The sequence below is a fragment of the Cryptococcus neoformans genome (genome assembly GCF_000091045.1).
Source record: "Cryptococcus neoformans var. neoformans JEC21 chromosome 7 sequence".
In the NCBI taxonomy this organism is placed as follows: Eukaryota; Fungi; Basidiomycota; class Tremellomycetes; order Tremellales; family Cryptococcaceae; genus Cryptococcus; species Cryptococcus deneoformans.
In genome coordinates, this window is record NC_006692.1 from 1311361 (window position 1) to 1328860 (window position 17500).

At 49.7% G+C, this 17500-nt stretch overlaps 5 protein-coding genes across 6 annotated transcripts in view; 4 read left to right on the forward strand and 1 right to left on the reverse strand.

The window, feature by feature from the left end:
* Positions 1 to 131: 131 nt before the first annotated feature.
* CNG04620 (hypothetical protein) lies at positions 132 to 1921 on the forward strand. The gene is made up of 2 exons (XM_572140.2): positions 132 to 1752; positions 1814 to 1921. Exon 1 carries the CDS (start codon positions 674 to 676, stop codon positions 1748 to 1750), a length of 1077 nt encoding a protein of 358 aa, XP_572140.2. The 5' UTR covers positions 132 to 673; the 3' UTR covers positions 1751 to 1752; positions 1814 to 1921.
* Positions 1922 to 2528: 607 nt separating this feature from the next.
* Positions 2529 to 4832, forward strand: CNG04630 (efflux protein EncT, putative). Its single transcript, XM_572141.2, has 7 exons — positions 2529 to 2953; positions 3012 to 3122; positions 3180 to 3385; positions 3445 to 3530; positions 3588 to 3642; positions 3692 to 4349; positions 4423 to 4832. The coding sequence occupies exons 1-7, from the start codon at positions 2736 to 2738 to the stop codon at positions 4688 to 4690; spliced, it is 1602 nt and encodes a 533-aa protein (XP_572141.1). The 5' UTR covers positions 2529 to 2735; the 3' UTR covers positions 4691 to 4832.
* A 986-nt stretch (positions 4833 to 5818) lies between these two features.
* On the forward strand, positions 5819 to 8510 carry CNG04640 (expressed protein). 2 transcript variants are annotated; one of them, XM_024657608.1, is made up of 6 exons: positions 5819 to 6301; positions 6367 to 7015; positions 7073 to 7186; positions 7226 to 7887; positions 8051 to 8262; positions 8328 to 8510. In XM_024657608.1, exons 1-4 carry the CDS (start codon positions 5852 to 5854, stop codon positions 7444 to 7446), a joined length of 1434 nt encoding a protein of 477 aa, XP_024513273.1. In that variant the 5' UTR covers positions 5819 to 5851; the 3' UTR covers positions 7447 to 7887; positions 8051 to 8262; positions 8328 to 8510. The 2 variants fall into 2 exon arrangements, with proteins under 2 accessions (XP_024513273.1, XP_572142.1); XM_572142.1 differs by lacking the exons at positions 8051 to 8262; positions 8328 to 8510 and having other exon boundaries at positions 7226 to 8019.
* A 4405-nt stretch (positions 8511 to 12915) lies between these two features.
* Positions 12916 to 16962, reverse strand: CNG04650 (cytoplasm protein, putative). The gene is made up of 14 exons (XM_024657609.1): positions 16489 to 16962; positions 16275 to 16412; positions 16126 to 16214; positions 15861 to 15966; positions 15651 to 15795; positions 15341 to 15420; positions 15065 to 15134; positions 14836 to 14955; positions 14614 to 14762; positions 14388 to 14507; positions 14291 to 14310; positions 13850 to 14200; positions 13709 to 13764; positions 12916 to 13641 (listed from the first exon to the last, which is right to left on the reverse strand). The coding sequence occupies exons 1-14, from the start codon at positions 16876 to 16878 to the stop codon at positions 13145 to 13147; spliced, it is 2331 nt and encodes a 776-aa protein (XP_024513274.1). The 5' UTR covers positions 16879 to 16962; the 3' UTR covers positions 12916 to 13144.
* A 325-nt stretch (positions 16963 to 17287) lies between these two features.
* The window catches only part of CNG04660 (chitin synthase 1, putative), a 4637-nt gene continuing 4424 nt past the window's right edge, over positions 17288 to 17500 (forward strand). The window contains exon 1 of the mRNA XM_572145.2: positions 17288 to 17500. This exon is cut by the window's right edge and continues 487 nt beyond it. The gene's annotated coding sequence lies outside the window, so the exon portion shown is untranslated.

Consider the following 17500-nt stretch of genomic DNA (forward strand, 5'->3'; position numbering starts at 1 on the left):
TCCCCCCTGCACAGCCCCCCCCCCCACGTCTACCCCCCCCCCGATCCTCGAAGACGAGTCCGCCGAGTACGCCACGGCGGGACTCACCCTCCCCCCCGCCCCCCCCCCCGCCCCCATCCCCTGGCCCACCCTCTTCCCGCACGCCGCCCCCCCGCCCCGCAAGCCCAAGTTCTGCGACCCGCTCTACCGCCTCGTCGTCCGCGACCAGTACGACGCCGCCCGCGCCATCCACGCCGAGCTCCGCGCCCACGCCGTCTACATCCAGCCCCGCCACGAGTACCTCGCTCCCGCCGCCGCCGCCCTCCGCGCAGCCGACCCCGACCACTTCTTCCTCTGGCTCGCCCTCTACCCGAACAAGCCCGCCACCGCCAACACCCCCGAGCTGCGCGCCGTCTGGGACCCCGTCCTCGCCCTCGTCGTCGCCGCACTCGAGCAGTCCGGCCCGGATACCGCCTTCCTCGGCCGTTTCCTGCACGCCACCGCCAAGCTCGGCCTCCTCCCCACCGTCCTCCCCGCCCTCTGCCCGCACCTGACATTCGCCCTCCCGCCCGCCGCGTCCTACCCCCTCCTCGCCGCCGCGGTCGCTGCCTACACCCGGTACACCACGTCTGCCGAATCGACCTCGAAGCGCGCACACGTGCAGCGGGCCGTGGTGAGACGGCAGGTCGCCGCCATGTGGGCGGCGTATCTGCGCGGGCTGGTGGCCGCCGGGTGGAGGGACGAGGCGAAGGAGCTGTTTGAAGCGCCGCCCGGCGGCGTCCAGTGGGACCTGTCTACAAGGCGCTATATCCTCAGTCGGCTTGCACCATGTCCTCCCTGTCCTTCCGCTCCCGAACCACTCGACTCGGCACCCTTTGCAAAACAACTCTTCTCGACCTCGCTCTCCCCCGCGCACCTAGCATCCGTCATCCATGCCCTCTCTTCCCCGCCGCTCTGCACGACCCATCCGAAACTGCTGCCCCGCTTCAAGCACAGGTTCCTGCGACCCACTTCCACTTCAGGCGCGAGAGAACGAGAACGAACATGGCTGCATGCGGAAATCATAAACCACCAAAAACAAGGACGGCACCAAGGGGCCGTACAGACGTTTGTCCATCATTTCTTCTGGGCCGGCTTACCTCCCCATCCCTTTTCTTCTTCTATCCTCGCGACGTCGAAAGACGCATCCGCAAAACACTACCCCTCCATCCAGATCCTAGTCACCCTCCTGCCTTCGCTCCTCCCGCTCCTCCCCGCCCCGCTCGCAAGCTCTGTACCAAAGTACCTGAACGCGTATGTCCAGCTCGCCCTCGCCCCGGTCTCGTCCCCCGACTCGCCCGACTCGGCACTGGCACCCGCTCTAAGGCCAAACAGCGTGATGTGGAGCGTGGTCGTGCGGGAGATTGTACACTGGGCAGGGGGTGCGAAGGGTCTCGAGGAAGGACGAAAGGTTTTGATGCTGGCGCGGCGGGCGGCGAGCGTCGGTGGGGAAGGGAAAAGGGATGATATGCCGGGAGAAGCGGCGTACAGGGCGTTGTTGTTGGCGTTGGCGGGACGGAGGAGGGTGGATGAGATGTACGAGTTGTTGGATTATATGGAAGGTGTTTCGTCGTCACCCACGCCCGACACGATCGGCACCTCGCCAAAGACATACATCCCCCTCGTCGCCATCCTTGCCAAAACCGGTCTCGCAGCCGACGCGCAGCGGGTGTTGCAGAGGGGAGTTGAGAAATTCGGCGAAGCGTGGGTTCAAAGTGTTGTTCTGGATTAAAGGTGGGCTTTTTTCCATCTTGGCTTGGTTCGGTTGGACGCTGATGGGTGGACGAGCCAACAGCGGATTCTTAATGTACTAATTTTTTCGGGATATTGGGATCAAAATGACATCAAGGTATAGATGGGATAGAGACAATAGGTTTTAGATGTATTGCATCTGTGACAAACGTACATCTCCCGCTTCTCGACCCCGTTGCATTGGCATCGTGGTGATGCTCGCTTTCAAGCTAACCACTTGGATTAAAAATGTATAACAACAGGCGGTTATGACAATGGAGTGAAATCGGCTCTCGACTCGCTTCAACGCATGGGCGGGTTACGAGACCGTCGGGCTTATCGATCAAAGAAAAAAAGAAGCCCGAACTCCTAGCGAAAAAGAGGGAAAAAAAATAATACTAAAAATACGCTCCCGTCCACGATTGATAATGCAATGCCCGACGGGGCTAGAGCAGTGCAATCAAAACGCTTACACAGCGCAGTGGTCGTCAACTATATACCGTTCGTCGTGGTGATTTGCATGGTGGAGGTGGATAACTGGACTATGATGAAAGGGGGAGAGTCGCCAGGCGGATGGACAAGGCGATACATGTGAAAGCATGCATAGCGACGCTCCACAGAAAAGCACATGGTATGGATAAGATTCATCTCGATCGATATCGGCAACACTAGGTCGAATCCAGATCTAGGCACAGGTACGTGCGAAAACACATTTCTTTATAAGCAGAAAAATAAAATGCCCTCGGTCTTGTATTTATTTTTTCCACCATCTCGGCCATCGATCCGTCCCCGCCCCCCCTACCCCACATCCCATACACAAGGGACGCTTTAGCCCCAGCATGAAAAGGCTTACCAACCGCCTCGGCTACAAGGCCAGCCAGCCAGTTCTCCAAGCCCGACCGTCGGCCAGGTATATATAAAGCACGTCCTTTCAGCCCCTCTGGACATCATGTACCCAAGAACGGTGAAACAACGAGAGCCCAGCCATGTCCGCCATGACCCCGCACGACAAGACGTTTTCACCCACGCCTACTATCCAAAGCATTACCAACAATGATCCTGTCCTCAAAAAATCCTCTTTAGACGAAAAGAGCCTTCCTGCTGAATCGACACTGGGCAACACTGAAACGCAAAACAAGCCCAATGTCCTCGCTTCCTTGGGACCAGGAAGGAAAAACCTTTTATTGTTATGCTTCTGCCTCTCGTAAGTCGATCCCATTCTCCATCGACTTTTTTATATTTGGAAAACTGACACGATGTAGTATGTTTATCGATGCAGCCGGTGTGAGCGCTACATTCCTGATGACGGCACCTATCGCCAGCGACCTCGGCATCCAAATGGGTGATCAAGCTTGGATCTTGGGTACCTACTCGTACGTCTCCCCGGCTTGGCTTGTTTCATACCCCTCTGACACCTTTTTATTCAATAGACTAGCATTCGCTTCCACCCTCTTATTCGCAGGCCGTGTGGCCGACCTCTACCCACCTCACCGCGTTTACACTTTTGGTTTCATCGGTATCGCCGTCTTCTACTTGATCATCTCGTTTATGAACGATCAATATGCCTTTTTCGTGTTGCGTGCCATTTCTGGACTTTTGGCCGTCATGACGATCCCGAGTTCGATCAATATGATCAGTGAGTTTTCATCTCTCCGCTCGTGACACATGGGACATGCCGTTGACCCCCTTCACCAGTCCAAATGTACCCAGAACCAAATGAACAAGCCAAGAAACTGGCATTGTTCGGTATGGCCGCTGCTCTTGCAAACACCATTGCCCTTGCAAGTCGCATTTCCAAATCGATGATCAACACTGAGCTGACTTTTGTGTGAAAAAAGGTCTTGGCGGGTGTCTTCTTACTCGCGTCCTGGAGATGGTACTTTCGCTTCATCAGTAAGTAGTAGCATCTCCAACAAAGAGTTGAGACTAATTTTTATAATAGCCATCATCATCGCCCCATTCTCTGTCCTCGCATGGTTCCTCATGCCCCAAACAGAAGCCACGGCCGAAGATCTCCCGGGCACCGCCAAATTCAAACGGATGGACATTGTCGGCGTCCTCCTCTTGATCGCTTGCCTCGTCCTCTTCATCCTCGGCTTCACCCAAGCCGCCACCGACGGCTGGAATTCCGCCATCTTCATCGCCCCTTTCATCGTCTCCATCTTCCTCCTCGTTGCTTTCCTTGTCTGGGAACACTACATGCCGCGAGGGTATTCGCTGCTCCCACACGATATCTGGAGTTTCCCCAACATCTTCCCGCTCATCTTCCAGGCATCGGCGGTATTCATGTGGATGGCCTGCGCCCAACTCCGGCTCGCTACATTCTTCCAAGAAACACTGCACGATTCAGCGATTATGGCAGCCGTCAAGCTTCTTCCCATGGGAATCACCGCCCTCATCGTCGGCGGGCTGACACAGGCCGTGCCGCAACTGATTATGAGGCCGCGGTACGTGCAGCCCGTCGCGTCGGCGCTCTGTTTGGCGGGCAGTTTGCTTTTCGCGTTTAGTGATGGTGGATCGGGGGACAAGTATTGGAGGTTTTTGTTCCCGGGACAGGTTATTGGGACGGCGGGCGCGATGATTGTCTTTGTCGGTATGAAGTAAGTCACTCCCTCATCCCCTGGGTCCATCCTCCCCAAAGTCAGCCCACGCTAACAAACCGATTCACTCAAGTACATCCATCATCCAAGCGTTCCCCCTCGAATTCGCAGGCGTCGGTGGTTCCTTTGCCAACATCATCTTCCAAGTCGGCGGTGTCATCGGTATCGCCGTCCAAGACGGGCTCGTTGGTACCGGTGCGGACGCAGCTACATCCTGGACAGGGTCAAGAAACTCGTACTTTTTCACGGGCGGGTACATCATGTTGACGGGACTGGTGTTTGTGGTGTGGTACAGGCAAAAGTTGATGCCGAAATTGGACGGGCTGGTGGTGGCTGTTTAATGGGTTTCATCGTCGTGTTCTGTATGCCACAGTCGGTGTCACTGTGTTTTCGTAGAGTGGCTTCAAATAGATTTTTACGATTTCGATTTGTAACTTTAGAGTAATTATAATAGATTCATGAATCATGGATTGTTCGTATCTCGAGGTCAAAACGAAAAGTGATGTTCAAGTTTTAGCGTATGACGTATAGAGCAGGTAACAAGTTTGGGAACGAATTCCACATCCGCTAAAGCGGAACATGGTGGAGGTTGTGATTGTTAATTTCATCCCGATGCGCACCAGTTTACATATTCCGCCATTCAGTCATTGCTCTATATAGTAGAGGTTGTATATCCACCTTGAGCGAGAGACTTTGATTTCCTTTCCTCGGTCGTTGCTCTACAGTGTACTATGAGCGTTATGCAGGGGAGCTCGAAGACCTTTTGCAAACGAAGTAACTTACAACGAAATATTGATTTTCGAGGAAAAGAAGATCATCAAGATCGAAGATAGAATTCCCCTTTATATACTCTACGGATTCTAGGTCTACTCAAGACCTAGCTGGGCGGAGGTTCAGCTGCGGCGTGCGAAGTGGAGGTTTGTTTGGTTTTAGACCGTGGGGGACAAGGTGGAAAAAAAAAGTGCCATCGGCCGCTTTCGGATGCCGGAGCTTGCAACTCTTGCATAACATCATCGTGTCATCTATTTTTGAAAGTGACCGCATCCTGCTGCTTTTGTATGGAAATGAGAGTGCTCTATCTGACGGAGTTCACTAGTCTAGTTCCTTAATTAGATAGATGATTACGTGGTCTATTTTCGGTCAGACTCTATACCTTTATCAGTTCGACACTATCGACAAAGAGATGAGGGATCTATCCGGTCCTAGACTGTGAATATCCGTAAGCCTCTGGCTGCAACTGCGTTTTTTTGTTGATCAGGGAAAAAGAGAATGGCATGAAGGCGTTTCACAAATCTCTGGGGCTAACGACGAGTAGTACGAGTTATAGTACATTTGACTTCACTGGGCTACGGGGCCGGGAACATGAAGGTTGCGAACTTGCGATTATTAATTCGATTCCCGCCGGTGCGCGCCAGTTTATATATTCCGCCTTTTGTTATTTAGTTTGTTCCCTATCCTCTCTTTCGCCCTCCTTATCCTGCTGTACGCCCAGCACACTCACAATGCCCCTCGACAATGGAACCAGCACGTTTGCCGACATCGATAGACCTGTCAATTCCGCTGTTCCCTCTAAAGCCTTCTATTTTCAGAGAAGTATGGATCTACAGTATCATGCGCTTCGTATCGCCAGTTGGGACCCTTATTTTGAAGAATATCTTCAAGCACTAGTCGAGCATGTATACATTCAGTACTTGCCCTATAACAACTTCCTATCTCAAGATCGGGATATCTGGCGGATAGCAAACACAGATTATAGCTTTTGGTTCTCTACGTTTGACCTCGGACACCTCAGGACTCGTGATCCCGAGAGCGGAAAGCTGTCGACATTCTTCAATATCCCCATGCATTTAGCGGTAATTGGCCATATGGGCGAAGAAACATCTTACAAACCATCAAGTGCCGTTGGCGTTCGTGTACCGGATGGCGCCCTTGTAGCCTACAGTGTACACAAGGTATGTCTGTCTCGTACATGGAACGCAAACTTGAACGCTGACACCTCAAATCCGGCCGTTTACAGAAATCCGAGTTCCCAACTTCTTCCCCGAGCCCCACCTCAACGCCCACTGCTCCGAACTTTGATCGCCTGCATCTCAGCCCCTTCTTTCCCCAGATGGCCAAAATGGACGACGAAGATTTCCTCTTGACAGTTGTCACACCCCTTATACTGGAGATCAAGGCTGAAGACCACCCTTTGACTGAGGGTTGGATCCAACTCTGTGGTTACTCGCTCAGCTCCTTTCAGGCCTGCCGCTGCCGATGGGGTTTGTTTCAGCGCGGAGGCATGTTTGGCAGGTTGATGGTATTGGGAGAAGTCAATGAGGAGGGCATTGCGATTGAGTACAGGGATCCTACGAGAGACTCTAAGGACGATGGCGATGATGATGAGCCCCCAAAGGTCTTGAAGAATGTTGATGAATTTGAGCTGTTCTTGAAGAGCCCCAGAGGTACCGGTACGCTTCCTCATCGGCTATTCACCAATAGCACCCTCAGTGCCGACGGAGATCTCGATCCAATTGGAGTCAAGGTCGCCCATGCCACCATTCAGATGGGCATCGACCTCATCAAGACACTCCCTATCGATCGCCCCCTCGGCCGCCTACCGGACCCTCCCGACAGCGATCTCCTCTCATCGATCAATGTCTGTCTAAGAGACATGATTAATAATGGTACGTCTATATGTAGGTCAAGGATGATAACAGGCTGATGACTATTCAATCTTTTAGACGAAACAAATCAGCACCTCGTTCACCCCTTTCAACATTTATCCTTTCAAAACGAAGCAGCATCTGCCACGATTCAGGAGGAAGCTGTCGACAAAACCGATATGGAGAAGGAAGGTAGGGTGCAGGAGCTTTGCAACGGAGCTGATGAAGAAGACTCTTCAGACTGTTGCGAAAGCTACGAGTCTGACTCATATATGTCGATAGACGAGGAGGAGAGTGAGCAGGAATGGTGGACTATGGGCCGGGTGGAAAAGGATTTGCTGAAGGAGAAAGGGGACAAGGCCTACGTTGAGGCTATGTGCAAGGTCCTAAGAGATAAAGGAACCCCTTTCTTCCTGCTTTCCCCGTCCCAATTTGACAAGCTGTCCTCATGATCACTTCTACTTTTTATTCTGTCTCTCAGCTCAATCTGTTCGCACCTCCCTTGACATTCTTCCAATGGGATTTATGCCCTCCCCTATCATTCCTCGTGGCACTCTTCATCTTATCCTTGGGTTTCTTCTTGGCTTTGCTACTACGAGCCTTACAACCATCTTTTATTAGGTCGTCTCTGTCTTACTCTTCTCAATGCTGCATCTTGCTTGACAGCTTGGTAAAGGTACCTCCATCGCGTACGTTCGGCTTCAATACAGGGCCCAGTCCTGTCCCATAAATCTTAATCTTCAAACGGCGATTTCACGTCATGGAGGTGTTGGATTGAGGTGATGAGGATGCGGTCTAAGTCATGTCATAATAGACAAGAAGTCTGTCCAGGTATGATATTTAGCATAGTGACTCCCCCGAGGAAAACTAAAGGGGGTAGGAACTATCATCCCGTGAGTAGTAGTAAGCGTCGATGTCTGTTTCGAAAAGGAGATCTGCAGGTGCTGCCTGACGACGGAAAGAAATAATAGTTTCTTCAGGAGCGGTGATGGCTATGAAGAGCTTATACTTTTGATATGTGTTAGAGCTGATGAATTTTCCTTCCTTAATGACCAGGTGATTAACGTCAGGCTGCATCCTTCCTAATCTCATCGTTAAAGATTTCGAGCTTTTGGCATGCTCACATGAGGCCTCAACGGCACACGCATGAGCGGTGCCATTTGCGGTCCTGACTAAAGGTTGAGATGACGCTTTTCCCAGAATTATGATCCGATTCTGGAGAATGATCGAACAGCTGCACTGAGAACACTTGGGAATGAAGCAAACAGGTGAGCGTTGTTGCTGTAGCGGCGTTCGTTGTATTTGCGATTGGCCGGATGGCTGAGCAGAGCAGGCAGGAAGGAAGGATAGAACTGGCGAAAAGAAAGCATGAGGGAGGTAGAAGAGTAGTTGGGCTAGAATAGTGGACAGGTTGAAGAATGTGGATTTGATTATTAGAATGTATAGGGGTTGTAAAGAAGGCATATCTATGACGTACAGAACCAAACAAACTTTTTTGGAGCGATGATTAGGATTATGTGACGGCGTTGTAATTAGGAGGGGGACCGAGAATCATAACGCTCATCATCGGTATCGCATAGTCATAATAGAACGCTATTCATAGCTCACATAGCTATTACCCTACATAGCTAATACACCTCCGGTACTACACCTGCCTACTACTGCATACATATCTACGACACCCTTTCCGCCACATAACTGCCATTCCTGAGGGAGATTAATAATCCCGATAGTCAGAGGTAGCCCTCGTGGTTGGGACATTCCACCCTTGACGCTAAGCATGATCGGATCAAATCGACATCAACACTCATCATACGCTATATACACTAACGACCATCATCCCTCCGTCATATGCCAACCGATCTGGCCCAGCTTCTCTTTTGATTGTTCTGACATCTCCTAACAATAGATATAGAAAGAGCCAGATGATGACTAGCGAGTGCGGACAGAAGGAAAGCTGAGTTGCAGATGAAAGAAGAGCGTGAAGAAAGCCCTTTTTGCCTCCGAGGCCCCGTGCATAATCCCGCCCCTTGTTCTATATGTTAAATCCTCCGGACATAAACTGGAAAGGGTGGGGCGGTGTTGGTGATGAGGGGCGTGCGCGTGAAGATATTACACACAATCAGCTCCAAAACGTTGCTATTGTTCGATTTCAGTGCGCACCAGCACTTCGGATTCTTGTTTGTTGATATTCCATCTTTCGAACGTTCTCTATTCTGTCTTTCGCCGTCCTTAACCTCCTGTACGCCTATTAGAACCCACAGAATGTCCCTTGACAGGGGCACCCGCACGTTTGCCGACATCGATATACCTGTCGATCCCACTGTTCCCTCCGAAGGCTTCTATTGCCGGAACAAGATGGTTTTACAATATCACGCGCCTTGCAATGCCACCCGCTCACCAAGTTCAGAATGCGAGCTTCAAGAACTAATTAAGCAAGTATACCTTCAGATCTTGCCCCCTCGGCAATTACCATCCCCAAATCGTCCTATTAGGCATATAGCAAAAGCTGAATATCTGTTTCATTTCCCTAAATTTGACCTCGGACACCTCAGGACTCGTGATCCCGAGAGCGGAAATCTGTCGACATTCTTCAATACCCCCATGCACCTAGCAGTCATCGAACGTATGAGTGGCGGAGGAAATCTCACAAACCATCAAGTGCCGCTGGCGTCCGTGAGCCGGATGGCGTCCTTATAGCCTACTGTGTCCACAAGGTTCGTCTGTCTCGTACATATAATACGCTCCCATAAACTTGAGCGCTGACACCTCGATTCATGCCGTGAACAGAAATCCGAGTTCCCTACTTCTCCCCCAAGCCCCATCTCAATGTTCACTACCCTATGATCGCCTTCGTCCCAGCCGCCGTTTTCCCTAGATGATCAAAATGGACTACAACGACGAAGATTCCTTCTTGACAGCTGTCACCTCTCATACTGGAGATCAAGGCTGAAGGAAGAAGAGCTCTAATTGACGGTTGGATTCAGCTCTGTGGTTACTCGCTCAGCTCCTTTCAGGTATGCCGCTGCCAGTGGGGCGTGTTTCAACGTGGAGGCATGTTTGGCAGGTTGATGGTATTGGGAGAAGTCAATGGGGAGGGCATTGCGATTGGATGATGATGAGCCACCGACGACCTTGCATAGTGTCGATAAGTTTCACGAGTTCTTGAAGAGCCCCAGAGGTATCGGTACGCTTCCTCATCGCCTATTCACCAATAGCACCCTCAACGCCGACGGAGACCTCAATCCAGTTGGTGTCAAGGTTGCCCATGCCACAATCCAGATGGGTATTGACCTCACCAAGACGCTCCCTATCGACCGCCCATTTGACCCTCTACCTGACCCTCCCGACAGTGATCGTTTGTCATCCCTGCGTTCGTCACGTCTCTCAAAGTACATCTGAAGGAGATGATTGATAGCACCCATTATGACATTGCGGCTGGTCTGCGTAGATCATCCATGAGTAGCCTGTTGAACTGGTCTTTACTCAGCACCTTCGTACAAACAGTCTCGTAGAGCAGTGTACTAGATAGTGATAAGAAAGACCAGAAAGTTACAAAAGGGAAAATTAATATATGGTATAGAGTCTGACCGAAAAAAGACCACGTTGCCATCTATACATTAAGAAGCTAGACCAACTCCGTCATAGCCAAGGGAGTGATGGGAAAAAGCGGAAGGCACAGAAGGATCTCGAAGAGAAGAGAACCTCGAAGAAAGGCAAGATTGATCCGTCTGCTGGTGGCAGGGACGGGTCTTCGGCAGGAGGTGGAGGCGATAATGGTGGCGCTCAAGACCCCAAGGAGGAAGGCGAAGATGCGTCCGGCAATGACTGGAATGCGAGCCCAAGCTCGAGCTCCAAGTCAAGCGGTTAGTCCATCAATCTTGTCAGAAATGGAGCTGATGCATCCGCGCAGGGTCAACCCCTTCTACCCCGATTGACTCCTCCAGGTCTGGTGCTGTCCACATCCAGGCCCTTTCTGCACTGGATAGCCCCCCTCTCCACTCGCCTCTAGTTCCCCGTGGTGTGTCCAAATGTGGATCAAAACTGGTAGCGAGCTGATGTCTATCCAATATCTTAGACGGAAAAAATCGCCACCTGATTCATCCCTTTCAATATTTATTCTTACAAAACGAAGCCACATCTACCACAATTCATGACGAAGATGTCTACACAATTGGTATGGAGATGGCATGTAGGGTGCGAAAGTTTTGCAGGGGAGTTGATGAAGAAGGCTCTGACGGAGTTAGTCTAGCTGTTCGTTTAGATAGACGACTACCTGGTCTTTTTCGTTCAGATTCTATACCCTACTTTATTTTTCTGTTTTGTAGCTTTCTGGTCTTTCCTCATCACCATCTTGTACACTGCTGTAAGGGAACGAGGAGAACAATAAGGCAGATGAGGAAGAAGAGAACAATAAGCAGTCGGGGAAGTAGTTTCGGAGGATCGACAGGGAGAGGAAGAAGAAGAGAGGAAGAGAAGGAAGACTGCCCGAGGAGGCGTTAGGGAAGAGAGAGGTACGAGTGGAGGAGACAGGGAAGTGTGGGAAAGCTGAGTCAGTTCGTAGAGCTGAGAGAGATATAAAAGGTGTAGCCTTTAGAGTAGATAAAATGCATTACCCAAGCAGCTTAGTCTTCTCGAATTCTCCAGTCTACCGAACCACTTCAGAGCTTCTAGTACAATTGAATACAAACGACCGAGGACATCGAACTATTGTAGCTTAAGGTGCTTTCCGACCTCTACGAGGACAGTGAGTCAATGCCGCTATCGGTACAGTGAAAGGGAAGGAAGCGATAAAGAGGTAGATGCAGATGCGAGCGAAGAAGGAGAATGAGAAGGAGAAGAAGGAAAATTTAAGGTGGAAGCGCGCAAACGTGGAGATGCGGGCTGGCAGAAAACGAAAACAGGTAAAAGGGGTGTTCACGATTGGAGATGTGTTGCCGATGAGTTTTCATGTGGTTGGTGATCCAATTACCAAGCGCTCGACCGAGATGCTTGTTACTGTACGTACCCGCAACCTCACTTTCTTTCTACCTTTCCGCACTCAGACAACAAGACCTTCCTCTACCTTTGCCATTGCTTTCGTCTATGACTTCTTCTTTTATCCTATACCCTGCTAACCTCCAAAGGCAACAAACAACAACACTAACCCTCTGTTTTTCCTCATTTTTTAGCGTGCAGGAGGCGGTGTCCTCGCACCCCCACCCTCGGCGACTATAACCATCCTCCCCCTCTCTCGCGGTCAACTCGCCATCGAACCCACGCACGCCTCCGCCGTACATTCGATCGAGGAAAAAGGGGAGCAAAGTTGGAGAGTAGTGCTTTCGCAGGATTGGGTGCTGGATTGTATTGACAACGAGGAGGTGTTGGGGATGGAGGATTATCTGGTCAAGGTTGGCGATGTGGGAGCCGAGGATGTGCAGATGTACGTAAATGGAGGCGCAGGAAAAGAAGAGGAGATGGGTATGAACTCGACGAGCGAAGGAATGAATAGTCTGAAGAGAAAGTTGGCGAATGAAGGAGAGAGAGAAACGAAAAGACAAATGCCAGCAGCCAGATAGTCGCCGATGTGACTAGATGAAGGGCAAGAGAGCAGCGTTTACAATAGTTACGATCATGTGTATCATTCTTTCCAAAAAGACTTTATGCAACTACTTACACTTTTGTTACAAGGCTTGACCTGAGTATAGTTCGCTTTTGACTTGTACTGAGGCTGTCAACGGGGGAAGCCTTTGAAGAGCTTTGGAAGTTGTAGTAAGAAGGAGATGGGATCTGCCTTCTATGAGTCTAACGATTACTTATTTCCCTTCACATTGATTCGTACACCTCCTAGATCCTTCCGCCGCCCCCATACCCCATTCACCTCATTACTCTTGTTTGAGAGGGAAATCGTAGAGAAAGAAAGCAATCAAAAGAATAGGGAAGGCATGTAGCATTTACAAAAGGCTGAGGTTGTAGATGTTGGAAGAACAAACTTGCTACGTGAGTTGAACTACGGTTTTTTTATCATGCAATCAGAAGTGCCGAGGAGGGACGCATGCTAAGCTAAAAGATACAACAGCGCCAACACATCCGCCCCTATTGTTGCTCTATACCTGTCAGACTCCTTGCATCATGCCATACCATAGCCCCCCTCAATCCCTCTTTGACTCTTCACTTCCCCTGCCTCTCCGGCGTATTCAGCCTCGTCATTCCTTTTAAACTCCCTGTGCTAGCACTCGAACTCAAGCTCATCGGCCTCAGACCTTTCGGCGTCGTCGGAGTAGGTGAAGGATTTCTAAAGTTCGAGATGCGCGAACTGAAGAATCCGCCAATACCTGATCCAATCCCCCCTAATGTCGCACGGATGTTCTCAACAGATTGAGTCTGGGCTTGACCTTGCGTAGAGGACGCGTTGGTGGTGAATGTGGTTGTCGTTGATGAGAATGCTGTATGTGTTTGACTTGCAGTAGGGTCATTATTGCTATTCACTGACTGCCTTGCTCGTGCAGCCGCAGCTGCCTCATCTCTTTCGCGTAACCTGTTTGAAACCTCTGACCTTACACCGTCAAACGCTCTGAACAAGGACGATGAACCAGCAGAGAAAGCGGAAGATAAAGCTTCGCGGGTCGGACCGAGCTGCTCATCGAGGCGAAGGTCGTGTAGTCCTTCTGTTATTATCCAGAAACATGTCAGTGTTAGACCACTTCATAATTAAATGAAATACATAAGACGTACCAGATATCCGCAGACTCAAGTCTGAAACGACGTTTACCTTCCCTTCACACGGATGTCTAAATACACCGGAAGGGAAAAAAAGGAAATTTAGCACTCCTCTCCACGTCTGCGTTGGGCAAAGAAAAAATGAGAAAGACATACCGAGGCTCATGGATATCAAACAACGTCTCATCCGTCGATTCATTCCAAATCTCGTAAACTTTTGTCCCCCTAAATACGCCCACCCACCCCTCTCCAAAATCCCTAATCGCCTCGGCCCCTTCTTTCGTTCCTCCTAATCCTGCCATCATTAAATCCTGTTGGTCGGGATCTCGGTCCACCATGCTGAGAGTACTGACGGAAGAAGAGGAAGGCGCGTTTGGCGAAGAAGTGGATAAAAGCGAAGGGTTGGGATTTGTTTGGGAGAGGTAATTGGAGTATTTGATAGAAGATAGTGCTGAAAGAATGTACTCTTCAAAACGTGCTCGAAGATCATCATCACTGCCTCGATACCTGGCAAAGCTAAAATCAGCTTTTTCGCCTTCCTTATAATTCTTGGTGAACTCGAGATTAAAAAATAAAATAAAATGACGTGGTACGTACGATGGACGTTCACCTTCCGACTGAGGACCCAAGTTCCTAAATCAGCTCACCATTTTATACGCCGTGAAGGAGTAGAGATGAGGAAAAAAAAACGTACCAGACCCCAAGTCTCTTCAACCGTCTGCACCACATCATCCATCCATCTTCTATCAGCCGCTGTAAGTCCTACCACCCTTTCAAGCTTCGGGTTGGGGAAGGTGAATGTATTGTTATCAATCTAATCTCGCAAAAAATCCCGTTAGCTCTTTCGGCTTTGGTACCTCTTGAACCTCGTCTGAACCTCGCGATAAGGATACAGAATTAGCTGAAGAGGGACAACGTACATTGACTAGTAAATCATATCTACACTCCTTTTGTTGTGTGACGATCTGATTCGTCGTACCGACCAACCAACTTTTAGCAGCAAGCGTATCCATCTGTTGAAGAGGCATGTATGGTTGGAAGAATGCGTCATGAGAAAATATTCTTAGTGCTGTACACGACATTTGATGGGATGGTGCGTTAATCACCGTTTACGCCGATTGGAGGAAAAGAAAAGGACATACGTAAACCCATGAACCGCAACAAACTCGTTCTATCACTCGTTCTCAAAGATGTTGGTCTCACTTTACTCCTCTTTTGTTCCAAGGCGGGTGATCCAGAATCGCGTAGATTTAAGAGGAGTCCTGTTAATTTTCAGCAATGAAATTAGTTGGAACGTTTGCTTCTTCTTGCGGAGGGGGTGGAGGATAGGGCATGAAAGGAAGGGAGGAGGGGAAAAAGGGGAAAACGTACCAGGGATAAGAGAGACAAGAGAGTACTGGTAAGTGCAAAGTTTCTCCACTGGATAACCAAATAACATGATCTAAATCTCACTTGTTAATGGGCTTATTCTAGCTGTTAGACAAGGGGGCAAGGTAGGAATAGAGGTAGAGATGTATGGCAGACAAGGCAAGGTAGGTAAAATGAGTTGAAAGGTGCGTCGAGGTAAGGGATCTGTATAACAGGGCAGGAGGAGAGTAAAGGGACAAGGAGTGGTGGACGAGAGGGGAGATAAGGGCATGGACTTACGCGCTTTTGAAGCATAAGCATCTTGAGCAAAACGAGTGTCCGATGTCTGAATTTATGCACTAATTCTCTCAAGCTTGTTCCTAAGTAGTCGATCAAATCCAACAACAAAAACAAAAGCGTCAGTTTATTTTTTCTGTTCTTCGGGATTGTGAAGCGTGGACTGCAGGTTGTACGACCGCATTATGCACATTGCACAAGTACACTGCGTATTTGCACGAAAAACATCGCATACCGCGACTCCTAATGCAAAGTAACGTACAGCGTACAAAGTAAAGGAATGACGCAGCGAAAAGCGAAAGAAAAAACTAACCCATATACATAGCTTCCTCTCCGCTTTTACCTTCCAGGCCTGTCTCAAGAGAGGTATAGAAGTCTTCCAAGAGCTTGGTTTCGGCGAAATCGCGTTGGGCGAAGTAGGCGCGGGTGACGACGCCTAGTCTGTCTCTTATCGGGCCCTGCAGGGGCAGTTAGCCTTTTCGGGGGGCAGAAGGAGAGATGGAAGGGGGGGGGAGGAACGTACAAAGATAGGGTGGCTGGCGATAACGATGACGGCTTTTTGAACCATGCTTCTGGTAACGTCTGAGGGACGACGGTGGAGCTCGGAGGAGGCGAGTTGGCGATTGCACCTAGAAAGCCGAAAATGAAAAAAAAAAGAGAAAAAAGGACAAGTGTCAGACAATTGGATCGAGGAGATTAGATTAGATTATAGATTATAGAAAGAAGAAGAGAGGGACGGGGGAAGAAGAGAGAGGGGAAGTAACAAGGAAAAGGAGGAAATGACGTACGAGATACCAAAGAGAGTTTGATTAGTAGGGATATTGGTCTCTGCATTATGTTGTTGGGAGTTATGAGTGGAGGGCGAGAATGTGCAATGCTGCAATGCCCTATTAGCACTGAGAACACTTGTAGGGGAAAGGGAAGGGTGAAAACGTACAAAGTAAGAATAATCCTCTTCACTTAGATGAGCGCCGTCCGGTAGAGCCAAGAAAGGTAGCTCCTTCGATAGGTTTTCATCAACTGATAGAGCATTCTGTAGGGAAGGAGGGAAAGCGAATTCAACCGTGGGGCCGATCTGGAATCATAGTATATGCAAAGTAGAGTTGAGCGATAGCACTATGGGAATGAGGGTATAACGAAAACGAACTCACCAAGTGGTTGAAATCCACTACCGCAATACCCAAGACTGTCGGTGTCTCACCGTTATTGACCCAATGTACCGGCAAGGACGTCGTGGCAGCTGTTCTGGCAAGATTGGCAGAAGGGCCCGTCTCCTCCGGATTTGTTGTATCATCCGACAGTTTCTGCAGTGAAGGAGAATGGGAGTGGGAAAAAGAGGCTGCGCTAGTATAGGAGGTTCCGCGGGAAGGTGAAGGTGCAGATGTACTCGCTTCAGACGCTTTCCACGGATCGATGGGAGAACCGTCGTTGTCGTTGAGATCTATGGTGTCTAGTACGTCACGGTGGTTGTCTGCGTTTGTGACGCTTGCAGAGTCGTCAAGGTTAGATGCTGGAGATGATGTATGTGGGGGTTCTGGCATCTTGGAGGGCTGTGGTTCGGTGTGAGTGGAGAGGAAATGCGGAGATGAGGAAATGGTGAGTGAAGAGTGGGGACGGAGTGCAGGGATGACTGGAGAGTGGAGTGAAGGGTAACGTGACGCGTCTTCCCGTAATTACGTTAATTAGTCCTATACAAACTGCAACTCAAGCGTTGTGTAAAAATTGCCGAATACAAATTCTTGCACGAATAGTTACAAAAGTGCCCGCATCATTAGAAATTCTGTCAAATCGCGATTTTGCTCTTGAAAATAACACGATAGATTAGAAACGGGGTCTAAATTTAATTAGAAAAAATGGGCGCGTTGTGCTAATCAGAAGTGACCCTGAATGAGCGCGTCCGTGTATATTCGTCTATATTCGTCGTTCTTTGTTTTCGAGTTTCTGTCTCTCCCCAGCTCAAATAACGATTGTACACTCTTCATTTCACTTCTTTGTCAATATATACCCATCCGCCGCAATTAGCATACTCTGACAACTGCTGTATCATACCAGTCAAGACCACATCGATATCCACCCCTCCCACGTTCTCTTTTCCTTCACGACAAAGACATGGCAACCACCTACTAGACTCTTCGACGTTTTTCACCCCGCATATGGTCCCAG